The 17409-nt window shown below is 59.0% G+C and overlaps 1 protein-coding gene across 4 annotated transcripts; it reads left to right on the forward strand.

Annotated features, from left to right (window-relative positions):
• Positions 1-6697: 6697 nt before the first annotated feature.
• Rnf44 (ring finger protein 44) lies at positions 6698-17124 on the forward strand. Of its 4 annotated transcripts, none has more exons than XM_070036512.1 (11): positions 6698-6890; positions 12610-12760; positions 12910-13099; positions 13321-13488; positions 13905-14081; positions 14182-14343; positions 15527-15660; positions 15927-16014; positions 16119-16240; positions 16360-16459; positions 16898-17124. In XM_070036512.1, exons 2-11 carry the CDS (start codon positions 12654-12656, stop codon positions 16958-16960), a joined length of 1311 nt encoding a protein of 436 aa, XP_069892613.1. In that variant the 5' UTR covers positions 6698-6890; positions 12610-12653; the 3' UTR covers positions 16961-17124. The 4 variants fall into 4 exon arrangements, with proteins under 4 accessions (XP_069892613.1, XP_069892615.1, XP_069892616.1 ...); XM_070036514.1 differs by having other exon boundaries at positions 13908-14081; XM_070036515.1 differs by having other exon boundaries at positions 13953-14081.
• Positions 17125-17409: the final 285 nt, after the last annotated feature.

The following is a 17409-nucleotide window of genomic DNA, read 5'->3' on the forward strand; positions in this document are numbered from 1 at the left end:
AACGCAGAGGTAAAGGGTCCAGAGTTGAGTTAACATGACAGAATTTGAATTCTTTTATTTGTGCTGGTACTGGGGCTTGAACCCAGGGCCTGGACACTGTCTCTGAGCTCTTTTTGCTCAAGGCTAGCACCCTACCACAGCTCCACCTCCAGGTTTTGAGTGGTTAATTTGGGATAAGACTCTCACAGACTTTCCTGCCTAAACTGGCTTCAAACCACGATGGTCAGATCTCAGCCTCCTGAGTAACTAAGATGATAGGTGTGAGCCACTGGTGCCCGGTCTACTGATTTCTGTTCCCCAAACCCCCATAGAAACAGGAGGGTTGATGCTGATGGGGATAGGAAAGGCTCCCAGGAACACAAGGGGCTGAGTCATTCAGCAGATGCCCAAGGCCTGGGCCAATCTGTTTTTATTGTGATGAGCTGGTTTTATTGTTTGTCGGGCTGATATTTCCTTTAGATGGAAAATAGAGGCCAGGCCATCAATACACACAGCACAAATGTGTGCTCCCTGACCTCTCTATCCCTGTGAGGAAAACGGGAATCACCAGGCACTGATAGCTCACGCCTATAATCCCAGCTACTCAGGAGGCTGAGATCTGAGGATCTCGATTCAAAGGCAGCCAGTTTAGCAAGAGTTCATGAGAACTTTTAGCTCCAAGTATTCAGCAAAAAGCAAGTGAAGCAGGGGGTGAGCTCAAGAGTGCCAACCTTGAGCACAAAAAATGCTAAAAGACAGTGCCCGGGCCCAGAGTTCAAGCCCCAGGACCACACACACACACCACACACACACTAAACCAACAAACAAAACAACTTGCTGTCAGGAAGAGTCCAGTAGCTCATCTCAGCCTCCAGCTGACATCAAAAGGGTTAGTCAGCCTGATTGGTCTGCCCAACCTGACCCCTGACCCTACGCCCCTCCTTCCTTGCTCTGAGTCAGTGCATTAGTTACCAGGTGTGTCCCGCCCACATCTAGACCTTTGGACAGCATCTGGATGAGCCAGCTGTGACCAGGTGGGTGCCCCATGTCAAGGGCACCTGCCCACCTGCCCCAAGACCTGGGAGGCTCACTGGAAGGAAGACAAAAATCCCAAATGCCCTTTGCACAACTTGCCAGCTTTTGAGGAGGGAGGAGGGAGGAGAGAAACGGTCTTAGACAAAGCACATCTCCCTGAGCCTTAGCATGCTGGTCTGTAAAATGGGTTGCAAAGTCCCACTGCGGATGCATACATAGGTTTATGATCGGGATCCTTGGTGGGGCTGGGAAGGTGGCTCAGGGGTAGATTGTCTTGCATGCATGAGGCCCTGGGTTCGATTCCTCAGCACCACACAGCTGTGTGCTCAGAAATGCTCGGGGGGGAGAAACTGGAAACCTCCCTCCCAGGCCGCCCGGGGGCGTGGCTTGCCCGGGACCGCGCGGCCCCTGGGTGACCCGGCCGCGCGAGGCACTCTGGGAGTTGTAGTCCTGCGTGGCCTGGCTCTCTCCCTGCCCGGGTTAGGAAACCCGGCGAAAGGGCAAGGTATCCGCCCGCTGCGCTCGGGGGGTCCAGGATGGGCAAACGCGGGGTGTACGGAGAGGGGCGGGGGACCCTCCCGATGTCCCCGCCAACTGTCACGCCTTGGAGCCGCTGGACTCGCCCCCTCGTCCTCCTGCAGAAGGTATCCTCGCTCCCCTGGGGGGCAGACGTGAACTCAGAGAATGAGCCAGAGTGGGAACCCCCCCCCCCGATCTCCTTCCCAAACACTCCAGGGAGCGAAGAGCCCCAAAAGTCACCGAGGCAGTAAGTGGGAATGCGTTGCCCTAGAGCGCGCCCTCGGCCGCCCAGCCCCCGAGTGGGCGTGGCCGCCAGCTCCTTTCCCCACCCCCCCCCGCGCCGCGTGCATGGTACAGTCCAGGCAGATCCATTCTCGCGCGAGCAGGGGGAGCACGGCCCGAGGCCGCGCAGCCGACGCGCCTCTGCTGGCCCCGCCTCCCCCGCACGGCCTGAGTGGTGAGGTCCATGGACGGTTCCACTGCACGGACCGAGGGGGGGGGTGGGCCGCAGCTGGCTGCAGCGGAAGCGACGCGCCGCCGCCCGGTGGGGGGTGGAGCCCCCGCCGCGGGCCCCCAGGTAACGCCGCGCCGCCAGACTCGGAGCGCCTGGAGTGCGGAGAGGACATGGCGGCTATGGGCGGCCCGGGCAAGCAGAGTAGCGCTGGGGGGCTCCCACGGGAGAAGCAGTGCCGCGCCGTTTTCCCTGCCGTGTCCCGACTCCGGCAGTGCCCGGCGAACTACAAGTCCCAGGGAGCCTTGCGCCGCGCGCATGCTCGATCGCCACTCCTGCGGCTGGATCCCCCCCGCGTCGGGTTCCGGGGGCGGGCCCGCGTCTTGGGGGGGACTGGGGGCTGGGCTTCGGCTGCTCCCCACATCCCCACCCATCTCACCCCCCCCCCACGAGTGGCATACTTTGTAAGTGTGGCCCTCCTAGGGCTCGAACCCAGGGCCTGGGGCCTCTCCCTGAGCTTTATCCGCTCTAGGCAGCGCCACTTCCGGTTTTCTGAGTGGTTCATTGCAGATAAAAGAGTCTCACTTTTCCTGCCCGGGCTGGCTTTGAACTGCGATCCTCAGATCTCAGCCTCCTGAGTAGCTGGGATGACAGGCGGGAGCCACGGGCTGACCCATCTTTACAGATGTGCCCAACCTTCTGGTTTTCTGGTGGTTCATTAGAGATGAGTATCACCAACTTTCCTACCCAGGCTGGCTTTGAACCGTGATCCTCAGATCTCAGCCTCCTGAGTAGCCAGAATGACTGGCGGGAGCCTTTGTTTATTTACTTTTATGTTTTTGTTTGCTGGTACTGGGGCTTGAACTCAGGGTTGGACTCTCTCGACTTGGCTTTTTCCCCCCTCAAGGATGATTCTCTACCCACTGGAGCCACAGCTCAAGCAATTCCTGCTTTTTGTTGGTTCATTGGAGATAAAGAGTCTCACGCCCTTTTCCTGCCATGGGTCACTTCTTGTGAATGAAGGTAGTTTGGGGTTCAGGTGTATTCCATCCGTCCCAGAGCAGAGAAGCCTGCCAGGGGGCCTAGCTGTCCCTTCTCTGGGGTGACTCCAGGCTCTGTCCCTGTGCTCTGTGCTATGTCAGGAGGTCGAGACCAGCCCTGGCTCTGTCTTGCTGTGCTGTGTGTCCTGAGGTGGTGTACCCTGGGAAAGTTACTGTGTCCTGTTTGGAGGAAGGTTTGAGGGGGAGTATTTTCTGACATGCAGGATCTGGGGGAGGTGGAAACCCTGGCTGAGCAGGGCCCCCTGGGAAATGAGGACCACACCTTCTTCTTCCTGTCTTGGCCTGCCCAAGCCCTTCCCATCTGCCGGGGCAGCCTGGCAGCGGAAGCTGGAGTGTGGTAATAGTGCTTTGTACTTGGGTCACAGCCAGATCCCCTCTGGGCAAACCCTCCACCTTGTTACCTGGAGCCATCCACTAGTCCCTGAGCTTGGGTCTCTCTCCTGATCTGGCAACATCTAGGCCTTGGATTTTTCCTTTTACTTTCTGATTTGGTTGTGGGGCTTGAATTCAGGGTCTGGGTGCTGTCCCTGAACTTTTTCACGCACAGCTAGCTCTCTACCACTTTGAGTCACAGCGCCACTTCTGGTTTTCTGGTGGCTCATTGGAGATAAGAGTCTCACAGACTTTCCTGCCTGGGCTGCTTTTGAACTGGGATCTTCAGATCTCAGCCTCCCGGGGAGCTAGGATGACAGGCATGAGCCACCAGCTCCTGGGGTGGCTCCAGATTCTTGAGCAGCCTCAGTGATCACCAGAGATCCAGAGTTGCTATTTGCATTGTATGACCCAAACTTAAAAAGTCAGGCACGGGGCTGGGAAGGTGGCTTAGTGGTAGAGCGCTTGCCTTGCATGCATGAGGCCCTGGGTTCGATTCCTCAGCACCATATAAGCAAAAAGAAAAAAAGCTGGAAGTGGCGCTATGGCTCAAGTGGTAGAGCGCTAGCCTTGAGCTGAAGAGCTGAGGGACAGTGCCCAGGCCCAGAGTTTAGGCTCCACGACTGGACCCCCCCCCCCAAAAAAAAAAACAAACAACAAGTCAGGCACCTTCTGGCTCACACCTGTAGTCCTAGCTACTTGGAAGGGTAAGATATGAGGACTTCTGGTTGGAGCCAGGAAAACTGAAAAGTCCCTGAGACCTCTAACTAAGCAGCAAAAAAGCCAGGAGAGGTTTGGCTCAAGTGGTAGAACACTAGCCTTGAGCAGAAAAAGCTAAGAAACAATGCCTAGGCCCTGAGTTCAAGCCCCTGTGCCGGCACACATACAAATGTGACCCTAAGTTTGCCCCTTGATAAAAAGTGACACGTAATGTCGGTGGCTCACACCTGTCATCCTAGCTACTCAGGAGGCTGAGATGTGAGGATGGAGGTTCAAAGCCAGCCCGGGAAGTGGCGCTGTGGCTCAAGTGGTAGAGCGCTCGCCTTGAGCTGAAGAGCTGAGGGACAGCGCCCAGGCCCAGAGTTCAAGACTTATGACTGCCAAAAAAAAAAAGAGAGAGAGAGACATATGGCTTTTTGCCTCAGTTTCTCCCTATCGTGGAGGTCACTGAGATGATCAGACCTGGCAGGAGACACTAGGGCCTTCCTTGCCTTCCACCACAGATTTGCAAGAGGCGGTGGCAAAATCAGGACATCACACATGTGGTTCTGGAGCTCAGGAGGCCAGCCAGGCTTCTGAGTTCTGTGGCAAGGGCAGAGACTTCCCGTCTTGGACCCATTTTATGGTGAAAGAGAACGGTACTTTCCCTCCTGGGGGCAGGTGGGAGCTGGGAGTGCCAGTTTCTATTTCCACATGGGGGGGGGGGTCCAAAGTACAGGATTTTGAAGCAAAGTCTAGAATTTCTGGGTTTTATGGAAACATTCAGAAGTTGGATAAAATTGGGCTCTTCTGTGTTTTGCATACACTCAAGAGCTTTTGGTCTCTGGGATTTATTTTTTATTTTTTATTTTTTTTGCCAGTCATGGGGCCTGAACCCTGGGCCTAGGCGCTGTCCCTCAGCTCTTCAGCTCAAGGATAGTGCTCTACCACTTGAGCCACAGCGCCACTTCCAGCTTTTTCTGCTTATGTGGTGCTGAGGAATCGAACCCAGGGCCTCATGCATGCAAGGCAAGCGCTCTACCACTGAGCTACTTTCCCAGCCCCTGGTCTCTGGGATTTATTGAGGACTTCCAGGACTGGGCCCAGCCTAGGGAAATGAAAGGATGGGGAAAGAGAAAAGCGTGTATGGGGCCGGGAAGGGTAACTCTTGACCAACTATGACCAGGGGCCTCTCCTCCCACAGCCTTTCCTTTGAGCATCCAGTACCAGTGAGCCAGGCCAGGGCTAGGTGATGGCCTGGCTGGAGAGATGGCAGAAGAGCCCCCATGGAAATACTCTACTGCTTTTACTGGCAAGGTGGGATTAATCCTACCAGGTTCAAAAAAAAAAAAAGCAAGATATGTACTGGGCACCCATGGCTCACATCTCTAATCCCAGCTATGAGGATTCCAATTCCAGGTCAAGCAGGAAAGACCATGAGACTCTTTGTCTCCAATAAACCACCAAGAAGCCCGGTCAGAGCTGTGGCTCGAGCGCTAGAACACCAGTCTTGGGTAGTGAAAGCTAAGGAACCAGGGCCCCAGGCCCTGAGTTCAAAAGCCCCTAGGACCATGAGGAAAATGAATACAGATAAAAAGGCTGAACTTTCCCTGCGGGGGGGGGGGGGGGGGCAGAGGGATAGTAACAGGCAGATTAAATAGCATGAGGTGAAGTTGGGGGGGGGGGAAGACAGGGGATCTAGGTGGTAGGCAAAGATGGGTGTGTGTGTGTGTGGAACTGAATACACAGCTCTTGGAAACTGGTGTGGTAGAGCAGCTTGAAAAAGGTGGAAAAGAAAGAGGATCCAGGTGGAAAAGAAGGACTGGCAGTCAGGGACAGCCAGAGAGGGCACCCAGCAAGGGTGGTGGGAGTGGAGCTGGCAGAGGGGGGACCCCAAAAGGATTGACCAGGAGAGCTTGCTAAGTTAAGTGCACCCTCCCCAGGCCTATTTAACATACAGTTGCAGGAGGAAGACACTGTTTCCCACAAAGCAGGAAGGGGAAGAGGGGGGGGCCAGGGTTTGACCCTGGCTCTTCTATCTAGGCTGCCTGCCCCGGGGCTCGAACTCAGGACCTGGAGGCGCTGCTGCCCCTTAACACCCCCCCCCCCCTTCCACCTGAGCCACCAACTCCTGCCAGGTGTTTGGCGGTTCAAACACCCATCATCCCCAGTCTCAAGCCCAGAAGCCTCCGTGAGCTCAGTTTCCCGGGATGGGGGTCGCGCAGCGCTGGGGGGAGCCCCGGGGGAGCCCCCCCCCCCCCCGCAGCCCAGCCCCGGGGGACCCCCGAGCCCGGGCTCGGCCTTCCACCGCATCCGCGCCCCGCCCCTTTCCGCCGGCCCTCCACGCCGGGGGCGGGGCGGTTAAGCGTGTGTGTGTGACGTCAGCGCGCGTCGGGCCAATCGCCGGGGCCCGGTGGACTTGAGCTCGTTTGCATAGGCCGCCCCTCATTGGCCCGCCGGACAATCCGGGCGGTCCCGGCGTGTTAAAGGCGCCGCTGCGTATCAACAAGACGCGCCGGGGGAGGGGAGGGGAGGGGAGGGGAGGGGAGGGGGGGGGCGGCGAGGCCATGACGTCACCGCGGTCCGGCACCTCTGGGCGGTGACGTCATCTCCGGGGAGGTTGCGGGCTCAGGGGCTGGTGGGACCATCCTCGCCACCCGCGCCAGTTTGAGAAGCTTTCCCCCCTTCCCCCCCTCTCGCCGCACCGGAGGTCGGCCCGTCGCACGGAAGCGTCCCCGGAGGCGCCCTGGCCCCGAGGAGGCGGCCATGACACGGTGAGTGCGGCCCGGCGGCGCTGCCGCTGGAGGAACTCGCCCGGGGAGGCCGCTGAGCCCCGGAGGCGGGGTGGCGGGCGCGGCGGGGGGCTTCGCGGCTCCGCTCGGGCCCCGAGGCCCCGCCCCTCGCCTTGGGCTGCGACTGCGGTGACTTTAAGTGAGGTGGGGGGGAACGAATCGGAGGGATTTTTTTTTTCCCCCCCGCCCGCCCCGCCCCCCCCCTCCCCGGGTCTGGCTTTTAAGATGGCGGCCTCGTGGTCACGTGGCGGAGCGCGGGCCGCGATTGGCTGGCGGCGCCGCGGCGGGGCGGGGCGTGCGGCGCGGGGCGGGGCCGGGCCGCCGCGGGCTCGCACCGGGGCTACTGTTTGCGGGCGCCTCCGGGCGCGCCCCCGCGAGCGCCCCCCCCTCCCCCGCGGCCCCCCTCCCGCCCCGGCGCGCGACCCCGCCGCCTCGAATGTTGTGAATCAAATGTGGGGTTTGTTACATTCCGCCGCCGCCGCGGACAGTTCTTAAAGGGCCAGGCGCCGGCCTCCGCGCAGCCCGGCGGCGTCCAGCGCCGCCTCCCGCGCCCCTTAGGCCCCGGGCCGTGCGGCCGAGCGCGCGTGAGCCCCGCGCCGAGCCGGCGGACGGCGTCCGGCGGACAACAAAGACGAGAGGGGGGCCCCCCCCCCCGGAAGGAGCCGGCGATCCCCACCCCCCCCCCGGGCCCGGGGCGGGGAGAGGGAGCACATTGTTCCGCAGGGCGGGGACTCGCCGAGGGGTCCGGGCCGGGCTCCCCCCACCCCCCCCCCCCGCCCGCCTCCACCATCCCGGATCGCGAACAAAGAAGCGGTCGTGAGGCCGGCCGGCCGCAGGTGAGTGGAGGCCGGGGCTCCCCACTCCCGATCGCCCCCCTCCCCGACCCCCCCCCACACCCTCCCTCCCCCGGGGCCCTGAAACTCCAGTTCCTCTCCCCCCCCCCCTCCCGGGAAGGGCGGACGGGGATGGGGGGAGGCCGTGGCCAGCTGGCCCCGCAGGGGTTAAAGGAGGGCGGTCCCGATCCCTCAGATCGGGGAGGGGGGACCCCCTCTCCCCCGTGCCCCCCCCTCCCCAGGCCGGGCCGGGCCCCCCCCCTCCCCTCCCGGGGCCGAGCGCTGCGGTCGGGGAGGAAGGAGCCGCCCCCTCCCCCGGCGGCCGCCACTTCCTTTGTTGTTGCTTTTGTCTCACGCCGAGCACATGGTCCGGGCTGCTCGCTTCTTAAAGTCACAGCGCTCCGGGGGCGCCCCCCCCCCCCCGCCCCCCGGGGCTGCAGCCCGGCCTCCTCCCTCCACCCCCTCCGCGCCCTTCCCCTCCGAGCGCGGGGCGACGGGAGCTGCTGGGCCGGTGTCCGAGCCTGAGCCCCATCCCCGGAGGAGGGGGCGGGGGTTCTGGGGAGCTCCCTGGGGGCCCCCCCACAACCCGCGCCTGGCCTGCCCTGGGGGGGGCGGGGGAGGGAGGGCAGCCTTATCCCCCCCCCCGGGGAGTCTGCCCACCTGGCTTTCTTGCTTGTCTTTTCTGACCCCCCACCCTCCTTCTCATTATAAAGAGGTGCCCTGGGGAGCAGAGATCTCCAACCCCCATTTTACAGTTGTGGCGACTGAGGATTTCCTTGGCCAAGGTCATCCTGGTGTCTAGGTTTCTTTGGGGGTGTGGTGGTCCCGCCCGCCCGCCCGCCTGCTTTTTGGGGGAGCTCCTCTGTGGAGTGAGGGCGGGCCAGGGTAGGACGGAAGTGGGGCCTGAACCTGCTCTTGTTTCCTAGCTCTGGACTTGGCCCAGAGGAAGCACTCTTTCCTGGTTGACAGACACCCCCCCCCCCCCCAGGCCTAAAGGACAAGGCCAGGGGCTGCCCTGGCTAGGGTCAGAGTGGGTACTTGAACTTGGGAATTGGCTGATGGGAGGGGGTGTGGGTGCGGAGGGTCAGGCTGCTGGGATTGCTCTGCTTGCCTGCACTGATGGGTCTCTGAAGAGCCATTGGCAGACCTCACTGGCGCTGTGCAGGCATGGAAAAGCAGCGCTGTTCAGGGGTGGCCTCCTGATCGCCCCTTGCTGTTTGACCTTGAACAAGTTGCTAGATTCACCCCACGCCTTGAATCCACTGGCAGAGTTCTTCACAGGTGCCTAAAAGAGAACAAACACCCTCTCCTGCCTCCCTTAGCTTAGGTTACAGGTGAGAAAAGAAGGCTTCTGTCTTGGGCTTTAATGCCAGTCAGTGCGTGTGAGCCAGGGGTTGGAGGAGTCTGGGCCTAAGTCCCTGCCCGGATCAGTTCTGTTCCTCTCTGGTTTTGTGGCCTAGAGCAAGTTTCTTCCCTAGGATCTCAGTTATGTTAGCTGGAAAGTGGGTGTGTTCTTTCAGCCCTTCTAGACCCTGGGCAGACTTAAGAGAATTCAGAGGTTCTCTTCATGAGGGCAGCATATTTCCACTGTTTCCTGCAGCCTTGAAAGAAGGGGTGCTTTGTTTCTGCTTGGGAATGGCTTCTAGTGATCACACACACCCCACTGGTTGGATTCTGTTGTGCCTTTTGAGGAAATCCTTTTGCATGTGTATGTGCCAAAACGGGGACTTGAACTCAGGGTCTTGCGCTTCTGGGCCGTTAGTTGGTTCATTGGAAATGAGAGTCTCTCAGATTGATCGGGCCAGGCTGGCTTTGAGCCATGATTGTCTGATCTCAGCCATCCTCAAATCTCAGTCTACAGAGTAGCCAAGATGACAGGTGTGGCCCACCAGCGCCGGCTGGGGAGACAGATTGTGCATTGTTCCCATTTTACAGACGAGGAAACTGAGGCCAGGAGAGATCTCCCGTCTGAAGTCTTCATCCAGGATTCTAGGCAGAAGCTGAGGGTGTTAAGTGTGGAACTGTACTTGGCAACACTGTCACCTCTGCCACCGTCGCCTCCCAGCCAGAGGCCCCTCTGCCTGCTGATTCTGTTTCTCAGCTCCTTACCTTTTCCCTTCCCTGAGCAGTGGGTCCCTTTGTAGTGGATCTGCAGATTCCCACACCCCTGAGCCTCTGCATCAGCATCCCTGAGTCTTGGCACTTGCCTAGCCTCAGGAGACAACCAGATACACAGGAACAGTGGAGACCACCGGCTTATTTCTAGCCCTTGGTTGGACACTCAGCCTGTGTTCTCACCTGCAAGAGCTACTGTCAGAACTTGCCAAGCTGGTCCATAGGAGTTAGCATAGTTCTCCCAGGATCCCAGCCAAAGGCTGAGGTTTCTAAACTGGGCTGGGCCTTAGAAACTGCTGGGGGAGGACTGGGAAGGTGGCTCCGTGGTAGAGTGTTTGTCTCTGGGTTCCATTCCTCAGTACCACCTAAACAGAAAAGGCTGGAAGTGGTGCTATGGCTCAAGTGGTAGAGCGCTAGGCTTGGGCAAAAGAAGCTTAGGGACAGTGCTCAGGCCTGGCCAAAAAAAGAAAGAAAGAAAATCCAAGTGTCACTGGAGTCTGCTATCTAAGGATCTGGGTTCAAAGCCAGTCTGGGCAGAAAAGTGTGAGATTCTTTATCTCCAGTGAACCACCAAAAAGCCAAAAGTGGAGCCGTGGCCCAGGTGGTTAGAGCTCTGATCTTGAGGGGAAGACTTCAACACCTAGGCCTTGATTTCAAGCCTCAGTACTGGCATGCGCGCGTGCACACACACATCCAGAAGGTCTGGGGTGGACCAGAGCATGCATTTTTGGTTATTTGGGCTCTTCTTGAAGCTTCCCTTGTTCTCTGTGTGGTCAGATCAGCAGCAGGAAGTGAGGGATGTGTGCACACATGTGCAGGATGTGCGCTTGGCCTGCTGGGGGTGGGGGGTGGGGATTACAGACCCTAGGGAGACAGAGGATGGGTGGGGGGGGGTAGACCTGGAGAGGAAGCTTTTGCACTGAATGAGGGGGATCAAAGCCTAGTGTGTCCCCCTTCTTTCTTCCCATAGGAGGCTGGGTTGTTTCGTTAATATAATACCTCACGGTGGGTGGTTTTGTGCTGGTCCTGGAGACTGAACTCAAGACCTGGGCGCTGTCCCTTAGTTTTTTTCTCTCTGGTCTGCCACTCGGGTCTTTGCTGGAGAATATCAGAGACTTTTCCTGCCCCCCTAGCTGGCTTCTGAACAGCGATCCTCAGATCTCAACCTCCTAAGTAGCTAGGATGACAGGCGGGAGCCACCAGCACCCAGCAAGATCCCCAAGTGTCAACCATTGGCATTCAGTGTCATCATTGCCAGATGGTGGCCTAACCCCTTTTGCTGAGTGCCTGAGTCTGGACTTAGCAAGAGTGTCCATTTTGCCTGCAAAAGTGGAGAAGGACCCCCCCCCGGTGCAGAAATTTGGGGAGCAAGCTTGTACTGTTGGCAGGAAGGACTGGGGTTCTGAGCTGAAGGTTGGTGGGCTCCTTTGGCTATGTGAACAGCAAGTGTGTGTGGGGGGAGGTCTCTAGGTGATGTGTACCTTTCAACTTTATAGGTCCTTGCTGGTCCAGAACATTTCCTGCCACAAACTTATTTCTAGCTCTGGAGTTAGTGGGTAGAAGGAAGCCTGGGTTGAGCCAGATCCTCACCTGAACCCCTGAGTCTGACCCACAGGGAGGAGACACCCCTTCCCTCCCTATTCTTGCCCAACTTCCTCTCAGATTCTTCCTCCTTATTTCTCAGCAGGCCCCCGCCTCTTATTTGGGGAGCTGTGTTAGGGCTCCCAGAGCAAGCCCCCCCCCTTCCCCTGGGACAGCCAGGATTCCTCTCTAATTGAACCTCAGTAAAATAGCCTATTGCCCATGGCTCAACGCCTGTCATCCTCGCTACTCAGGAGGCTGAGATCTGAGGATCGCCGTTGGAAGCCAGCCTAGGCAGGAAAGTCCGTGAGACGCATCTCCAGTGAACCACCAGAAAACCAGAAGTAGAACTGGGGTTCAAGTGGCCTAGTTAGTACTAGTTTGAGCACAAAAGCTCAGGGACAGAGTGCAAGCCCAGGTCCAGCACCCCCAAAATTAAAAAAAAAAAAAAAGGTATAATAATGACACTGTCCTTAATACGTTGAAGTCACACCTGTGTGTACCAGGGGAATATGTTTAGGAACAGGATAGATACATCTTTGTCTTGGACTGAGCCCTTCCCCGGGGCAGGAAGCAGTGGGAAAAACTTTTGCCCCAATGTGATGGAAAAAGAACTGGATCCCAGACCTCCAAGCGGTGTCTCCAGGGAGCCCCCTAGTGGTGTGGAGGCCGCACTGCAGTGCCTTGCCCACGCCTCTTAGCAGGACATTGTAACCTGGAGCTTTTTTCTTAATGTTGGTACTGGGAGCTTGGACTCACGGCCTGGGCACTGTCCTTCAGCGTGTTTTTTTTTTTTTTTTTTAACCCTATATCACTTGAGCCATGTGTCTACTTCCGGTTTTCTTTGGTGGTTAACTAGAGAAGACAGGCTCAGTCGACTTCACTGTCTGGGCTGGCTTGGAACCTCGATCCTCACATCTCAGCCTCCACCTAGGATGGCAGGAGGGAGCCACCAACGCCCGGTTGCCCTGCAGGCCCTGTGATCCCACTGGACACAGCCGGAAGCCGAGGCCTGGGTTCCTTGAGGCTTGAGCCCGTGTGATCTCTTGTGAGCACTGGACTCCGAGTACCATGCACGCGGCTGGAATTAGATCCATCTCCTCTTAACCCCTCATTGGGCAAGGGGCTGCGTCTCTCCAAGGCCTCAGAATCCTGCTCTGCTTGTCTCCTAGGGTTGTGACCCCCGGCCTGGCCCCCCCAGCCCTCGGCTCCCCTGATGCGGCCATGGGCTCTAGCAGTTACTAGGTGGCCACCGTCCGCTCCTACAGCCCAGCGACGATTCTCCGCGGGGCCCAGCAGCGCTCCAAGCCAGCTCTGGGGAAGGTAGGACAGAGGGGGACCCCCCCCCCGCTCCCCACTTGGATGGGATGGGGTGGCCATCTTGGATGGGGAGGGCGGGGCTGGGGACCCTGGCTCCTCTCCCCGCTCTCTGAATGTGTAGGGGCCCCTCATTCCTCCTCTCTGTGGTGTAGCCTCGGCCGCCAGGGCCCCCTGGCCAGTCCACCTGCCCAGGATGAGAGCTTACCCTCCCAGCAGCCACCGCGCCAACCCCCACACCTCCCCGTAGAGGAGCGCCGGGCCTCGGCTCCTGCCCACAGGAGCCCCCGAATGCTGCACCAAGCCTCCCAGCAGAGCCCGTTCATGGTTGATCTCCACGAGCAGGTAGGCAAAGACCACCCGGCTCCCCATTGCTTTACTCCTCACATGTCCCAAGCGACGCACTGTTAGGTATAGGTAGGTAAACTGAGGCCCGGGGGGATGGAGGCCCCCGAGGGGGAGGGGGAGTCTGCAGCGTACCCAGGGGAGGCGTCCAGCTGGGCTGGGGGCTGAGCTGGCGACCACGCTTTCCCCCTACAGCGCCCTGGCCCTCTCTCTCCTCACAGGTGCACCAGGGACCTGTCCCTTTGTCCTACACTGTCACCACAGTAACCACCCAAGGCTTCCCCTTGCCTGCAGGCCAACACATCCCCGGCTGCAGCGCCCAGCAACTCCCAGCATGCTCCGTGATGTTCAGCGGGCAGCATTACCCGCTCTGCTGCCTCCCGCCCCCGGTGAGTAGCCAGCGCTCGGTGGATACACAGACATGGCCCCGCCGTCCCTCATCGCTAGGCAGTGGGCAGGCCCCAGTGTCCCTTTGACCACAGTTGCAAAAGCCTGTGCAGGGCCCAGCGGCTCACACCCGCCATCCTAGCTACTCAGGAGGCTGAGATCGGAGGATCGCGGTTCAAAGCCAGCCCAGGCAGGAAAGTCCGTGAGACTCTGATCTCCAATGAACCACCAGAAAACCGGACGTGGCGCTGTGGCTCAAGTGGTTGAGTGCTCGCCTTGAGCAAAAGCAGCTCAGAGTTCAAGCAGGCCCTGAGTTCAAGCCCCAGGACTGGCAAAAAAAGAAAGCAAGAGGCCCAGCCCAGAGCCCAGAAAACCATTCTGTGGCTCTCTCCCAGCCGTCCTTTTCCCCTTCTCTCAGCAGCTGATCCAGGCATGCACTATGCAACAGCTCCCTGTGTCCTACCAGGCCTACCCCCACCTCATCTCCGGTGACCCCTACATTCTGCACCCCCCACCGCCCGCCCCACCGCCCCAGCCCACCCACATGGCACCTCTTGGGCAGTTTGTATCACTGCAGACCCAGCACCCGCGGATGGTGAGTCTGGGAACGGATCTGATGCTGGAGGAGGAAGGGGGGGGGAGGTCGGGCCTTCCCTGTCACAGACCATGACCAAACCCACCTCTACCTCCTGCAGCCTCTGCAGCGGCTGGACAATGACATGGACCTGCGTGGGGACCAGCACCCCCTGGGCAGCTTTACCTACCCCACCTCCGCCCCCGGTCCAGCCTTGTCCCCTTCAGTGCCCCTGAACTACCTGCCCCACGATCCGCTGCACCAGGAGCTGTCCTTTGGGGTGGTGAGTGCCCCTCATCTGTCCCCCCTCCTGGGCTCAGCCAGGCGGTCACACCTGCTGCCATTCTTAGCTACTCAGGAGGCTGAGATCTGAGGACCGTGGTTCAAAGCCAGCCCGGGCAGGAAAGGCTGTGAAAACTCTGATCTCCAATAAACCACCAGAAAACCGGAAGTGGCTCAAGTGGTAGAGCGCTAGCCTTGAGCTGAAGAGCTGAGGGGCAGCGCCCAGGCCCAGAATTCAAGCTCCATGATTGACCGGGGGGGGGGGGGGGGGGGGGGGAGTTCCTGCTTTGGCCTCGTGGCTTGGCTCTTGTTAAGGAGAAGATGTTTCTGCTTTGGGACAGGAAAGGAGTTTTGAAATGTTAGATTTTATCTGAAAGTGGTTTCTTTCCAAGATGGAATTAAGACACCTCAGATTATTCAGGAACTATCTGAGGGGCTGGGAAGGTGGCTCAGTGGTAGAGTGCTTGCCTAGCATGCATGAAGCCCTAGGTTCGATTCCTCAGCACCACATACACAGAAAAAGCCAGAAGTGGCGCTGTGGCTCAAGTGGTAGAGTGCTAGGCTTGAGCAAAAGAAGCTCAGGGATAGCGCCTGAATTCAAGCCCCAGGACTGGCCAAGAAAAAAGAACTAGCAGAGGATTGTGGGTTTATTTTGAGATTACTTTGTATACTGTTCATCTTACTTCAGAAATCATCTGACATAAATATATTTCCCTTATTCAAATTAGCCAATCACCAGGCTGGGAAGGTGGCTCAGTGGTAGAGTGCTTGCCTCGCTTGCATGAGGCCCTAGGTTTGAATCCTGAGCACTTCATAAGCAGAAAAAGCTGGAAGTGGTGCTGTGGCTCAAATGGTAGGGCGCTCGCCTTGAGCTGAAGAGCTGAGGGACAGACAGCGCCCAGGCCCAGAGTTCAGGCCACACAAAAGACAAAAGAAAAAAAAAAGCCAATCACAAGCAGATGGTGAATCTGAGCTCAACCAATCTGAGCAGGGGGGGGCGTGGCCTGCTGGGTTAGGGGTAAAAAGGGAGCAAGCCTGCTTGCTTGCTGCGAAAAGTACATTGTGCCTTGCTGAGACAATCCCTTTATGTATCTGACGGTTGTGACTCTTAATGGTTCTTGGAGAGCATATTTAGAACCAGAGGGAGGCCTGCCCCTCTGACCTCCACTGGCCCCATCTTCCAGCCCTATTCTCACATGATGCCACGGAGACTGAGCACCCAGAGGTACCGCCTGCAACAGCCGCTGCCACCGCCACCGCCACCGCCGCCGCCGCCGCCTCCACCACCTTACTACCCCAGCTTCCTGCCCTACTTCCTGTAAGTACCCGCACGGCGATCCTAGAACCCTGATTGTCCCTGGAGCACCTCCACCCCCACCCCCACCCCACCAGGTGCTACACGATGGACACACACATAGCAGCCACACATGGGGATTCGTTGGGTTACCGATTCCCCCCTTTTCCCTCCCTTCCCCCTCGCCATGTCCCAAGATCAGATTCCCAGGGCAGTGGAACAGAGGGAAGCATCCTGTGTCCTCCAGTCCCTAGAGATGTTGACACTGAGCCCTTTGACCTGTCCTCTAGCTCGATGCTGCCCATGTCACCCACAGCTATGGGACCCACCATCAGCCTGGACCTAGAAGTGGATGATATGGAGATGGAGAACTATGAGGTCCGTGCTGGCAAGGAGGTGGGGCCAGGGTTGGGGATGTTGGGCGTCCCAGCACCCCCTGGGTTCACTGATCCCTCTCCCTCCCCCTATCCTGTCCCGCCCAGGCCCTCCTGAATCTGGCCGAGCGGCTGGGAGATGCCAAGCCCCGGGGTCTCACCAAAGCAGACATAGAACAACTCCCGTCGTACCGCTTCAACCCCGACAGCCACCAGTCAGAGCAGACGCTGTAAGTCCTGCTCCCTGATTGGCTGGGCTGCAGAGATCTCTGGGAGGATGGCGGGGTGGTGGTGGGGGGTCCTCTGTGGTGAATTCTCAGCATGGGGGTGCTGTTTTGTACCCTTCCAGATGCGTGGTCTGCTTCAGCGACTTCGAGGTACGGCAGCTGCTACGAGTCCTCCCTTGTAACCACGAGTTTCACGCCAAGTGTGTGGACAAATGGTTGAAGGTAAGATGGCCGGAGCTGGCTGGAGCCAGTGGCTCACGCCTGTCATCCCAGCCACTCAGGAGGCTGAGGTCTTAGGATGGCGGTTCAAAGTCAAAGTCTGTAAGGCTCTCATCGCCAGTTAACCAGCAAAAAGCCCGAAAAGTGAGTAGTTGCCTGCCTTGGTAATCCTCGCTCCTCAGGAGGCTGAGATCTGAAGATCACAGTTCGAAGCCAGCCTGGGCAGGAAAGTCCAGGAGACTCTTGTCTCCACTGAACCACCAAAAAGCCCCAAGTGGAGCTGTGGCTCAAGTGGTAGAGCGCCAGTGAAGAAGCTCAGGGACGGTCCCTAGGCCCTGAGGTCTGTCACACACACACAGCCAACCCAAATCAAAGTCGGTGGGATACAGGCTGTGGGATCAAAACCTGCCTGACTCCCCACCCCACCCCACCCCACCCCAGGCCAACCGGACGTGTCCCATCTGCCGGGCCGACGCCTCTGAGGTACCCCGAGAGGCTGAGTGAGGCGCCACCGCTGGCCACGAGAACCCTGCCCGAAGCTCTGGAAACATCCAGGGAGGACAGACGGGGAGGGAGGGGCCGAGGCCTGCCTCCGTTCCACCTACAACTCCAGGGCCAGCCCTGCGAGAAACCCCTGCAATAAGCCCCTGCATTTGCCAAGCTCCAAAGACTCCTTTCCCCCTCTGCCTGCCTGTCTGCCCGCCCGCCCGCCATGGAGCTGTCTGGGTGTTACCCCCTCACCCCAGCCTCCCTCCTGACTCCCTGCTGGCACTGGAGAACCTGCAGGTCTCCCCTCGCCACCCCCTCCTCCAGTGTGCCCGGTGGGAATCTTTGGCGCGTCCCCCTCTCCCCCAAGCCATGGGCAAAGGGGTCACCATCCTGGGTCACTCTACACTGAAACGCTGTGCCCACCACCCAGGGGGCCTTGCCAGGTGTGTAGGACAGATGATGGC

This window comes from Dipodomys merriami, unplaced genomic scaffold (assembly GCF_024711535.1).
Source record: "Dipodomys merriami isolate MVZ:Mamm:240054 unplaced genomic scaffold, mDipMer1.0.p SCAF_271, whole genome shotgun sequence".
Classification (NCBI taxonomy): domain Eukaryota; kingdom Metazoa; phylum Chordata; class Mammalia; order Rodentia; family Heteromyidae; genus Dipodomys; species Dipodomys merriami.

Bases quoted from the DNA above. Each gene is read 5' to 3' on its own strand.
- Rnf44 (XM_070036512.1), top strand. From the start codon at position 12,654: ATGCGGCCATGGGCTCTAGCAGTTACTAGGTGGCCACCGTCCGCTCCT. The intron at 13,100-13,320 runs GTAGGCAAAGAC...CTCTCCTCACAG, and splicing joins TGGTTGATCTCCACGAGCAG to GTGCACCAGGGACCTGTCCC. The intron at 16,015-16,118 runs GTCCGTGCTGGC...TGTCCCGCCCAG, and splicing joins TGGAGATGGAGAACTATGAG to GCCCTCCTGAATCTGGCCGA.